Below are 13,654 nucleotides of genomic sequence, written 5' to 3' on the forward strand. Positions count from 1 at the left end.
CAGTCTCTTCAATAACATCTGCGATTCTGATCTATTTCCGGTCCTTGACCACTGGTCTATTCTTATCTCTCCTCCCAGTCTCAGATCAGCACCTGGTTGAATCCCAAATGCATGAACCAATTGACATATATCATGATTCTCCTTAACAAGCTGCATTAGATAATAGTTAATTGTTGTACAATAAAGAAATAATGCTCCGCATCCATAATAATGCTCCGCATCTTAAACACCTCCACATGAGGTGTTTAAGATGATCAAGGGATTTGATAGGGTAGATACGGAGATGCTATTTCCTCTGAGGGGAATCCAAAACAAGTGCGTAGTCTTAAAATCAGAATCAGGCCATTTAAAAGTGAAATCAGGAAGCATTTTTTCATTCAAATTGTGATAGAAATCTGGAACTCTCCCCCAAAAGGCTGTGGATTCATCCATACTTTCAAGATTGAGCTTCCTAGATTTTTGGTTGGTCAGGGTATCAAGGGATATGGGGAAAAAACGGGAAATTGGAATTGATAGGATTAGTTGAGGTGCAGATCGACTATGATTTAATTGAATGGCGGAACAGACTCAAAGGGCTGAATGGCCTACTCCTGTTCCTATGTTAACAAAAATAATAATCCTTGCATTTGATATAGCGTTTTTCACGTCTTTTAGACGTCTCAAAGCGCTTCACAGAATAGACTGTAAAGTGAATTGACTGTTTATTTGTGGGTAAAATGTCTCAGCCAATTGCGCACAGCAGTGTCCCACAAACAGTGTTGGATTGAAAATGACCAATTTATTATTTTTTGGTTTTAGAGGGATTATTATTAGGCGTGTGGAGTAAGGAAACTTGTCCAAGGTTTCGCCCGGCGTGTATGTTCCACAGCACGGTGCAAATAAAATTGGTCATTAATTTCATGGCTGTTTGTGGGATATTGCTGTGTGAAAATTTGTTGCTGGATTTGCGCACAAAGCACATAGCCATTGCACTTCACAGTATATCTTGTGAAGCACTTTGAGACGACATCCCAACATGAAAGTTGGCATACCAAGTGCAAGGATTATTGTGATTTATTTATGTTACTCCCTTTTGAAAGTTGTTATTGAATCAAGCTTGCTCAAGTGAAGTGTAAAAGCAGGCTGGGGTTACTGAATCTCTTGATTTTTCTTCTCTCCCAGTAGCGAAGCAGCAAGTCTCTACTTGGTGCCTTTCCTGCAATACAGCTGTTTTTGAGAAATAGCCATCTGGAGAATCACAGGCATCAACAATGTTTTCAGGCGTCCAAAATGACTTTAATTAGCTTTGTATATTGTGCATATCTGGTGGCTATATAGCACCAATACTCCCAACCTCTGGAACTCCCTCCCACAAATGCTCCATCTCACCCCCTCCCTCTGTAATTGTCTTTACAGCCTGCCTAAACACCTAACCCTTCGACTGTGGTATAGTTGCCTCAACCTCTCCTCCTTCCTTGCTCGGTTTCCAACTCCGTCCTATTTTTGTGAGCATAAATATAGACAATGGTGAATTATTACTCTGTGCTACGCAGTGTGTTGTGACCTTCCTCTGGGTGAAAACAAACTCATCTCTTTGCAGGCGAGACAGATAGTTTATTGCGGTAATGCGGAGTCACGGGACAAAGGGATACTTGGGAGTCACTGGACAAAGGGAATGACACAAAACTGCACACCCAATTATGTTATATTGCCAACAAACTAAAGAGGACAGACCTCAACCCTGAACACAAATTGTTTTACTTCCACCAAGTGGAGTCCTGTGGCTCAGTGGTTAGAGCACTCGCTTTGCAAGTGAGAGACCTGAGTTCAATTCCAGGCAGAGGGCGAAACCTTGGGCAAGTTTCCTTACTCCACACAGAGCCTAATAATAATCCCTCCAAAAAAACAAAAATAATAATAAATTGGTCATTTTCAATCTATGACTGTTTGTGGGACATTGCTGTGCGCAATTGGCTGCTGCGTTCGCCCACAAATATACAGTCAATTCACTTTACAGTGTGTTCTGTGAAGCGCTTTGGGACGTCCTCCCGACGTGAAAAGCGCTCTATCAAATGCAAGGATTATTATTATTATTATTAGATGTCATTGGATTGGATTGTCATTGGATTGGATTGTCATCGGATGTCATTGCAGTTGGAAATTCCCCACAGTGAGGCAGAGGCTATGTTCTTTCTCGCAACCTTTGCATTTATTGCTACAGTCGGCCCCAGTGAAGGAATCATAAAAGAAGTCATGTCAGTCGAGCTGTAACCTGCAGCCACTGCAGCCAAGACAAGAAGCTCCACCAAGTCACACCTCACTGCTGGGTGGCTCTGCACGTAGCTTGCGTAGCGCGGTGACGTAGTGACGCAGACGACTGACGCTCGGAGGGACGGACGGAGGGGAGGAGGAGGTGGGGGAGGGGGGGGGTTCCATCATGGCGTCGATGCAGGTGAGCGTGTTACCGACTCGGGACCGGGCGCTGCCTGGCGGCGGGCGGGCGGGGCGGGGCGGGTCGGGCGGCCGCGCTCGGCTGCCCGCGCACCGAGAGGCCGAGTGGCGGCGGGTACCCGCCGGGGTCCGCGGGGAGGAGCGGGAGGGCAGCGGCGGCCCCGCGGGCGTCCCCATACGTTGTCCCGGCTGCTAAATCTTTGTTTTGAAGTGGCCGGTGGGGGGGAGGGGAGGGGAGGCCGAGAGCTTGGGCCCGGCCCGTGCCTGTGCCTGGCGGCCTCTCCGTTCAGGTGATAGGCGGCGGCGTCAACATCAAACGTAGTTGCCGGTTTCGTACCGGGTCCTGAAGGTTACAGGTGTCAAGAGGCCGAGTCCGCGGCGGCGGCGGCGGCATAACCGCGGGGCTGAGTGAGTGAGTGAGGGAGAGAGTGAGTGAGGCGGCTCGGCTCGGCTCGGCCCCCGCCTGGTGCTGCTCTGGGTTTGTCTGTGTTTTAATCAAAGGAGTTTGTCGCCCAAAGAACAACGAGCCGCTCGCTTTCTGACCCCGACTTCGGTTTGCCCTGTTTCTCTCTCTCTCTCTCTCTCTCTCCCCCCCACACACACACACACAAAAAGGACCGTGTGCAGTCACGTCCTTCCCAAACTATATAACACGACCGAGGGATTTGTTGTTGACTGCTATCTCGCAGGCGGTGCAGCCTTGGCTTTCCGTCGAGTCTCTTTTGCGTTGCATCTCTTTAACTGTGTTTCTATCTGTATGGCGTCTCTGTGTGTGTGAGTGTGTGCGTGTGTCTGTCTGTCTGTGTGTCTGTGTAAAAGAAAAGATCATCAGTTAAACAGGAACTCGAAATGCGGAGTTGTTTGTGGTTTTGCCGACCCGTGTCCCACGTCCATGGGACTGGAGAAGCTTCAGTGCCGCCGACACAATTTTTAAAAAAAAACACAACCCAATGGTTCACGACCTAAAGCTCAGTAAGTGTTAGCTTTGTTGTGGGATCCATTAGACCGCAGGAAAAAGGTGGAGGTACGGTCCGTCAAATCCACGTCTGGTATTTTCAATGTACTAATGCAGTGATCGGTTAATACAATTACAGTTTGTAACCAGACATACTTATATATAAGTAACGAAAGCCCCAAAAGGTAGGAACCTGTGGGATTTGGTGAAAATGTTGTTCCATACAAAATTTGCTTATGTTTTGGTTCAGTGCTGTTGTTCTGTACTCCTGTCGAATAAGATTATTTTGTTTTACAGAAAGTCAGCTTTAATCCAACACTGTTTCACAAAAGTAAAGATTTGATCTATCAGAATTAATGGAATTATTTGAACAATTACACTTTGTTTCTTTGTTTTCGCCCACAAAGTATGCAGTCAATTCACTTTACAGTACATTCTGTGAAGTGCTAAGAAACATCTTGGAGACATAAGGTGCTATTTCAAATGTGAGGATTATTATTATTATTGTTTCTAACTACTGTATGCATTCTCTTATTAGAAAAGACTACAGAAAGAGCTGATGGCTTTGCAAAATGATCCACCCCCAGGAATGACTTTAAATGAAAAGAGTGTGCAAAATTCAATTACACAGTAAGTAGTTTAAAATATTTTCAGCAATTTTAAAATGTCTGCAAAGCAAGCTTCATCCTTCCTGTACAATTGTCTAGTTCTGAAGATCTCTGAACCAGTTGCATAAAATTTCAGTTGGATGCAATTTCAATTCGATAAATGCTGGTTATATTCTGGCAGAATAATAATAATAATCCTTGCATTTGATATAGCGCTTTTCACGTCAGGAGGACGTCCCAAAGCGCTTCACAGAACACACTGTAAAGTGAATTGACTGTATATTTGTGGGCGAACACGGCAGCCAATTGCGCACAGCAATGTCCCACAAACAGTCGTAGATTGAAAATGACCAATTTAATTATTGTTTTTGGTTTTGGAGGGATTATTATTAGGCTCTGTGTGGAGTAAGGAAACTTGCCCAAGGTTTCACCCTGCCTGGAATTGAACTCAGGTCTCTCACTTGCAAAGCGAGTGCTCTAACCACTGAGCTACAGGACTCCACAAGGAAGGAAGTGGTGTAACACTCTGAGACTCTACCCTGTGGGGAGGGTGCTATATAAGTGCAAGTTGTTGTTGTAAGCAGATGAAGAAAATTACAAGATGCTCACTAATGTTAACACAATGATGCTAAGTAAGATGATTATCGAATCTAACCATGATTACTTAAGAATTACATAAGATTACATAAGAATACATGGTGACTTATCTGTTCCGTCATAATGTGAGTATTTAATGTTCAGTAAAATTTTCATGGAGAAACATAAGAGTATAAATCTAAAGCAAACATGAATGGATCACATTTATATAGAGAACTGATGTACTGTACNTTTTTTGGTCAAATGTTTTTGCAAAACATCTTGTGCCTTTATTTTGATTGTAGGCACATTGTTTTCAAGAAATTCAAGCTATATTGTTTGAGGACTGAATAAAAACATGTTTTATAAAAGGAATATTTTGTTGTGTTTAGCACACATCAGCAATCTGTTTTCTTTCAAGTATGTTCGCATATATTTATAGAATGAGAAGTTCCAACCTACAATAATATCGATTTTACTTAGTATGATGCAGCAAATTTTTTTCTCATGATAAATAGCTATTTTGTTTACTCTTGACGTGCATCTGGACTTAATATTTTTCTGAGCAACTGTGGAATGTTGTAATTTTTGTATAATAATAATCCTTGTGTTTGACATAGCACCTTATGTCGTTGATACGTCTCAAAGCACTTCACAGTAAAGTGGATTGACGGTATTTTGTGGGCAGCCAGTGTGCACACATCAATGTCCCACAAACAGCCATTGAGTGAGTCACAAGTTTTATTTGGGAGATTTGTTAGCCAGGGCAGAATAAAACTCTTTTTTTGCATCCATTGAAGAAGAAGTGCATTTCAATTTCCATAATTCAAGCGTTTTTGCAGTAAGATTGTTTGACTTTGGGATACAACTGATTATTTACATTATTTTTTTATAAACCTTTTTACTGCTATTGAATAAGCAACAAACTCTCACCTTAATTAAAGGTAATAGATAGGAAATCTATAAACTACATTTTATAGCACAGTGCACAGCACCAGCTCCCTCTTGGGGGAAACTTCTCCTGGGGTCACCACAATGGTTCTGTATTTTTGTTCAGGCGCAACCGCACGGTGCTCAAAGAATATCCCACAACACTCTCTTTCCCTCCCCTCTCCCCCACACAATTTAATTCTCCTGTAAAGGGATATGGGTTTGTCCAGCAGAGAGATGTAGACTGATGGGTACCTTAATCATTAGGTGGCATGGTGGTAGAGGGGATGTATAGCTGGAACTGGAGCTGACCATTTACTGTCCTGAGAGAATGCATGGATGGGATGGGGGCTTGTGGTGTGGAAGAAGGCACTTGACAGTTGAAAAAGGTCTTCATTTTAAGATTTCATCCACTAGCATCAGTTCTGAAGAAGATCAGGTTTTCATAGAATAGTATGGGGATGAAAAGAGATGTATAACCCTCAACTAAAGAATGCTAGAGAGAGGATAGTGCACTCAGATGAGTTTGGGGGAGTTGTATGTTTTAATAAGGAGCTAATCTTTTCAGCCTGGCATATTGACCAAAGTTGCTGTTTTCACATTGGTGTGAAAGAGTTGCACTAGATTTTTGCTGATGATTTGGTTTCTAAAGACCCAGCCAGTATGTAACTGAGGAATACTAGGCAAGAGGAGGTTTGTTTTCTGAGTTAGTTGATCTTAGTTGGATAGCAGTTAGGGTCCACGGTTTGCCTCATTGCACTATAATCCTTGTATTTAATGTAGCACCTTATCACGGCTTCTAGACGTCTCAAAGCGCTTCACAGAATATACTGTAAAGTGAATTGAGTGTATGCTTTGTGAGCGAAACGTGGCAGCCAATTGCGCACAGCAGTGTCCCACAAACAGTCACGGACTAAGTGACCAAATTATTATTATAGTACTCGGGAGGGAAATATAGTATACCAAAACTTGTTAGCTAAGTAACTACATGAAGAATGGCCTTTTGGTTAAAGTACCGAAGGATACCCATGGAACTACTCAAACTGATTACACCAGCAGAGAGGGGAAAACGCAAAGGCATGTCTTATCGCTGAAGACCTTGTGCAGTAGAATTCTGCTGTGCTTATTGATAAAAAATCCTGTGATGCAAGAAGATATAATGTGCGTATTATTATTCTGGCTCGAAAGTTTATGGTTTGAGCCATGTTGGTACTCAGTCTAGGCTGATATCAGGAAGCACAGCATTGACAGAGTTGCCTTCCTTCTGCTAACACGTTAAACTGACGTTCTTTATGCAGGTTGGGGTGAGCATTAAGGATCTCGTGACTATTCAAAACGAGTAGGGCTTCCAGTGTCTTGGCCAACAAGAATTTACTGTGAGCAGTCTGACTATTGTGTTTATAAATAGTCGCTACTCTTGACAGCAATTACCTGTGAAGTGTGTTGAGGCATTTTGAGATTATAGGTTCTATATTAAATGCTAGGTTTATCTATTATTTATCTTCATCTAGTTTGAAGACCGTGAGAGCTTTTTTCGCATGTGAGCAGTTTTGCTCAATCTAATGCAGTCTATTAAAAAATAGTTTTCACAGAAAATTAAACTAGTAATCATCTTGTCGGCAGTCAAGCCTGTGTGAGCACATTTGATCTGATCTTCCAGATCCTGTTCTACAGAAGACTGCTGGCATCATTTCAATAATGAAGTAATTGCTGGACTATATTTTTACTTCTTGGCTTATTAACTAGGTGGAATATGTAATCGCTGAAGCATTAAATGTGATCTGAAGCTTTTGATTGTGAGCCATGTATTGCTGTTGATTAAATAATAGTAAGCCTATTATAAATTAATTATTTTTTCGCATATAAAACATTTGACACGTCCTTACGCTGATCATTTACAAATATATAGTCAATTCACTTTAAAGTATATGCTGTGAAGCGCTTTGAGACATTCAGAAGACGTGGAAAGCGCTGTATCAAATGCAAGGATTGTTATTATTTATGTCTTTAATGTCTTGCCTATTTATTTCAACAAAATTGTTTTTCAAACATGTACTAAAGTTTGGCCAAACACAGAACTATTTTCACCAAAAAAAGTTTAAATATATTGTAGACCTTGAATATTACAACAACTTGCATTTATATAGCCCCATTTATGCAGGCTGGTATCTCAGAGTGCTTATTAACACATTTAGACAAATCTAATCTTGTTGGAATGCTGTGAGGAATGCATAAATTTGATGGAGTAAGGAGTTGGTCAATACTGTTCTTTATCTTATATAAAATAGGTAATTTTTCTACTTTTTTTGATGTTTTGTTGATGGGTTCACCTGATTTTATTCTTGTCCATGTAGCTGAATTAGTGTGCCAGACGAGGATACTTTAATATTTTATGATTTTTTTCCTCTGCATTTTCAATGAAAGGTGATGATCTCCACATGGTTAGTCAATAAAATATTTGGTATGTTCTCTTCAAAGCGAGTAATTTTGGCTTCTAAGAGTGAAATTGTAGGAGTTAATTAAAAAGGGAAATGGAGACTGAAAATCCAAATTGTCACATGTTACTGAGGCAGTTGCAACTAGTTGAGCATTTCAGGCACTGACCCAAATTTCAGGCAATGAAACGTGGAAGCCAGTTATTGACGTATCTGTAAACATTTGGGTTAAGAAAATGGATTGGCACAAATTAATTCAGATTCTTTTAGTATTAAAGTAAGGATTGAAGGGTCAATTGATGAGGTTTCTTCCTTTCATGGGCCAAATGGATTGTTTTCATCACTCTTAATCTGGTTATATAGTTGCATTTGTATAGTAAGGATGGGATTTCATGTTCAATTTTATCTATCACTTTGTAACTGTTACCTAAAATTTTTAACTTGCTTGGTTTAAGATTTGCTGATGACTAGCAGATGGTTAACCCTAATGTGACCATTGCAATATAAAAGTATCAACACACATGAATATTAAGCATTTATTGCAACTCTCCTGATGCTTATAGGTAAACAACCCCCTCCCCTCCCACCCCCCACCACACAGTCCAGTAAGGGAAATAAATCTGCCAGTTCCTATTCCTAATCGCATGTGTGGAAGTTAGGTCGGAACAACATTAAGCTTGGTTGTGAATAACCAGACACTCGTGAAGAATGGCTCCTTGGTTAAGCTGGCTGGAGGGGTGCTCATTTGTGGAAGAGTCAATGCCGTTCAAAAATGCACATGGTTTGATTTAAATACAAGGGTAGTATCTTTATTTTTTTTACTGCTTATTTCATTACAGTTAATGAGATCCATTGAAATAATAGTTTCTATTAATAAACAAATGTTTCATGGAATTGACGTAGCTGGATAGTGTACATTTCAAAGTAACAATGCACATTTTCCAGTAATGTATCTGAATTGCTTTGAGGAAGTTTGGTTTGATGTGAAGATGTATTGATTTGACATAAAGATGTATTGCTAGATTAACAACATTTTACATTCAGTAATTGAATTATTTCTATACTGCCTTAGGCAGATATCTGATGTTTGCACATCTCAGAATTTGCTGTACCTCTTTTTAAGATTCAAAAATGATTGCAATTGAATCTAAGTATGATGTACCACTATGAAATCAACAAGCTTTCCCCCCCCCTTTTTTGTGAATGGGTACATTGAAAGAATTTTTCAAGTATTTTTTCTTATACGTGCTTTTAGTGCTATATTTGGTGAGTGTTATACATGGAATGAACAGAAAGATTGCTAATTCTGATTTCCATAATCAATGGTAATTGTTGGGTAGTTCATATGTAAACAATCATGTTTTTCTCACTTCATGTCTTTGTGTAATATCAATTTTATTTCACAGCAGTGTCAGGGTTAGTTGCATTTTTGCTGCTCAATTGGACTGAATGTATCTATTGTTTATTGGCTTCTGATTGCTGGTTTGGTTATGATTGATTAAACAGTTGAGAGGGTTTGTTACTTTTATTAATCAACATATAAATTGAAGTACATTTTCCGGCAGGACTCCAAACCAGCTGTTTTTATGCAATAGTTATCTACAGGACTTTTCTTGTGTTTTTTGAAGCAGGTTCCTAATAAAAAGACACTGTTGAAAACTATTGTGATTACATACTAGGAAGGCTGCCCATGTTTTCAATACAGTCGTCCGCTTTTCTTTTACACTCATAAAATAAGGAGGATGTTGGGACTGTACAGAATCTCCTTCACTAGCTTGTATGTCTGGATTCAGCCTTCCGTCACAACTGCATTCCTTCTCTCTCTGTTTAGTCTGTTCTGTAGAGTTATTACAAATGAAACCAAGGAAAGAGAAACCACAGAAAGGGCAAACTGAAAATATCTGCTGTGAAAATGCGTGTTTTGAAAGATTGTTTAATATTGTGTAATATTCGTATGCTCCCTCATCTCTGGGTATTTAACTTTACAGCATTTTTAAAAAAAAATTGGCAGTGTGCTGGAAACTCAGTTGATCTTGCTTTGCATGCAAGTCTCCAGATCAGAGAAATTGTATCAGTCCCTGAAGGATATTCTACCTTGGAAATGCGCATTAACTCAAGGTGCCCTCAGTCTGCCGTCATTGAAAATAGTACCCAAGTGAAGTAGCAATATTGTTGTTCTATTCTTTCATGATCTTTTTAAGAAAATAATATTGTTGAAGAAAAGTATTATGGCAGAATCCAAATTATCCTTGCATTTGATGTAGCTCCGCATCCCATTGATAAGCCCCCTCCCGGGCTTCAGTGATTTTGACTGTAAAGTGTAGTGACTGTGTATTTGGTAGGGGAAATATTGCTGTTCTGTTTCATGCTAAAGCAAACTGCTTTTTTTAAAAATAGTAAATTCAATTGTTTGTGAAACTACAAGCTGCATTTTACAAGCTTGAAGTTATTGTGCCTCGAGTGTATATATGAAAGTGTGGAGAGCTCTGGATAAATCTCCAGATGGAGTGGTTGAACAGATCAGTCCCTGAGAGTGTAAGTGATACCAATAACGTGTTATAGGTAAAGAAGAGCAGTTCTGGCCAAGACTGAGGAGTGCTGTTTATCCAGTCTTTATCCATTGGTTTATCCATTGAGCATGTATTTTTTCTCTTCCACAAATTGATCTGGAGAGGCTGATTATTTTGTGATCATACTCTTATCACTTTCATAAACAGTTTAGATACTCCAGTCATTCTAGAATAATTGATATGGTAATCACAGGATTTGTTTGACTGAATACAGTTCTCATTCAGAATGATCAAGATTAACCCATCTTAAAAGCTGCTAATATACATTCCAATGTGAGTTCATGTCTTATTTACATTTGTAATGAAATGAATTCCTCATTCCTAACTCACTTTGTTGTTTTTAGTCGAAGCATAAACTGTTGGGTTCCCATTCAGAGCTCCAGGTTTGAATCCCAACATTTTAATTTGTTTTAATTTAATTTTAATTTTACCCTCCAGACCATGAGTAAATTTAACTCATTCCGGGGAAAATTATTATATGGGATGCTTTACTTCCAGGCACAATGAGGGAAGACTCACTGTCAGGTCTTGTGGAGTGTTATCGGCATTAATAGTTGTAAGAAAATCTGTGAAGTTGTTTCTGTGACAGTTTTTCTGCTTTGCTGAAAGAGGAAATTTGAAGGTAGACCGATGAATTCTTACATTTGGCATAAGGCTTTCACATCGGGAGGACGACACAGGGCACTTCACAGAATATACTTAAGTCCAGTGACTGTATGTGTATCTTCTGGTGTGCTTTACTGTGGCTGTATAAACACAAAGGCTTTTTGCAGCTTTGACATTTCAGTGCTGAGGCCTAAATTCAATGAAGCTCACATTGTTCTCATTGTGGAGTCCTGTAGCTCAGTAGTTACAGCACTCGCTTTGCAAGCGAGACACCTGGGTTCAATTCCAGGCAGGGCGAACCTTGGGCAAGTTTCCTTACTCAACACGCCTAATAATAATCTCTCCAAAAAACAAAACAATAATAAATTGGTCATTTTCAATCCACGACTGTTTGTGGGATACTACTGTGTGCAATTGGCTGCCTCGTTTCGCCCACAAATATACGGTCAATTCACTTTACAGCATATCTTGTGAAGCGCTTTGAGACGTTGAGAAGCCGTGAAAAGCGCTATATCAAATGCAAGGATTATTATTATCATTATGAACTAGTCAATATTGTATGAGTTCTCTGGGCTGCTCCTCCACCCACCGCACCGTCACATGTTTGGATCTCATCAATGCCTCCATACCTTGGGCACTAACAGCATCACTCTTCACGAATGCACTCTACACCTCACGGAGCCAATACGGAATCTCGGCGTCAACTGTTCTGCAGCCCCCACATCTGTGCCATGACCTGCTCTGTCATTCCCCACCTCCGCAATATTGCCCGGGTCTGTCACTGTCTCTCACCTCAGGCCGTCAAGACCTTCATCCACGCACCCATCACATCCAGGCTCGACTACGCAAACTTCCTGCATGTCGGCCTCTGCAACTCCTCCCTCCACAGGATGCAGATCATCCAAAACTCTGCAGCCCGTGGCCTCTCCTGCACTAAGTTCCGCGACACTATCATTCCCACCCTCACCTGGCTCCCCATCACTCAGATGATACAGTTAAAGATCCTCACCTTCAAAGCCCCCCATGCCCTCACTCCTCCCTACCTCCATGATCTCCTAACCCCCTACCAACCTGTCTACTTCCTCCGCTCAGCAGGCTTCGGCCTCCTTCAAGTCCATTGGCAGGCAGGCCTTCAGCCTCTCTGCCCCCACTCCCTGAAATTCCATCCCACAGTTCCCCCGCTTCGCCCCCTCCCTTGCCTCCATCAAGATCCGTCTCAAGACCTTCCTCTTCGTCCGTGCCTTCCCCCGCCCCCACACTCCCTGATCCCCAGCTCGGGTCCGAAACACTGACTGTCCAGTGCCGGGTGATATCCTCCTGATATGAAAGGTGCTATACAAATGTAATTCTGTTGTTGCCTGTTATTCAAATGGAATTCTATGTTTTGCAATTGAAATCTTAGGCAAGTTTCCTTACTCCACACACACCTCTGTTTACCAAGCAGTAACAAAGAGCGCTTAACAGTAGCGGATCCTGCCTCCGAGCCCAGGGGGAGGTGGCCGTAAGCACATTCGAAGAGGAAGATTTTCAGGCAGGAGGTGAGAGAGGGGGAAGGATGGAGGGATTGAAGGAGAGTGTTCCAGAGTTTTGGGGCATAGTTACGGAAAGCGCAAACTCTGATGGTGTGGCGGAGGGAGGGAGTAGGAAGTAGGAACCTGGTTGTTAGTCGATTGGCGGATTGTATTTCTGGGGGTAATATTCTCTTCAAAAGAAATAGTAATTCATAATAATTTGGTAACTCAATCCATGACTGTTTGTGGAACACTGCTGTGCGCAATTGGCTGCCGCGTTTTGTCCACAAAATATGCAGTCAATTCACTTTACAGTGTATCCTGTGAAGCGCTTTGAGATGTCTCGAAGACGTGATAAACCACTGTATCAAAAGCAAGGATTATTATTATATGTTCCTGTGTCAACAAATAATATAGTAACCAATATGGAGCATGTAATTCTAAATTAAAAGGAAATTATGACTACGTTGTGTTGCATTTACTTTGAAGATTACCCAGAGTGGAGAGAGGGAAAATGTAAAGTCCCTGATGTATCGAAATATTTAGTTTGGATAACGATGCATAGGATACAAGTTTTCTAAATTTACTAAATGGGAGAGTGAAATTGGGAATGTTGCTCTTCAAGGGATCATAATGATAATAATTATCCTTGCATTTGACAAAGTGCCTTTCATGTCAGGAGGATGTCTCAAAGCACTTCATGGGATATACAGCCAACTTGCACATAGCAATATCCCACAAATAGACATGAAATAAATGACCAGTTTTATCTGGGGGGATTATTAGCCAGGATACCGGAAATGACTTCCTTATCGTATAGTGTCATGGGATTGTTAACCTGAACAGGTAGATGGGACTTTGGTTTAACATCTCATCCGATATTGTGCTTCCCCAGCATCACATGACTTTCTGACTCGGCCATACTGACACTGATTGCTGTATGGGAATGATAAGCTAGTTTTGAGACTGACGTACTAGTTCAAATTTCAGTAAGTTACCAAGTGTCATCATACCATATCATGGATGTACATAG

At 40.9% G+C, this 13,654-nt stretch overlaps 1 protein-coding gene across 4 annotated transcripts in view; it reads left to right on the forward strand.

Annotated features, from left to right (window-relative positions):
* Positions 1-2,373: 2,373 nt before the first annotated feature.
* ube2wb (ubiquitin conjugating enzyme E2 Wb) overlaps positions 2,374-13,654 on the forward strand; it is a 30,852-nt gene continuing 19,571 nt past the window's right edge. For 3 of the 4 annotated variants that reach the window (XM_042331849.1, XM_042331851.1, XM_042331852.1), the window contains exons 1-2: positions 2,374-2,431; positions 3,924-4,015. In XM_042331849.1, coding sequence (XP_042187783.1) covers positions 2,417-2,431; positions 3,924-4,015 — 107 coding nt within the window. In that variant the 5' untranslated portion in view covers positions 2,374-2,416. Of the gene's footprint in view, positions 2,432-3,086; positions 3,403-3,923; positions 4,016-13,654 lie in introns of those variants that run through there. The other variant, XM_042331850.1, reaches the window with a different exon arrangement.

The sequence above is a fragment of the Callorhinchus milii genome, unplaced genomic scaffold (genome assembly GCF_018977255.1).
Source record: "Callorhinchus milii isolate IMCB2004 unplaced genomic scaffold, IMCB_Cmil_1.0 Scaffold2, whole genome shotgun sequence".
Lineage (NCBI taxonomy): Eukaryota > Metazoa > Chordata > Chondrichthyes > Chimaeriformes > Callorhinchidae > Callorhinchus > Callorhinchus milii.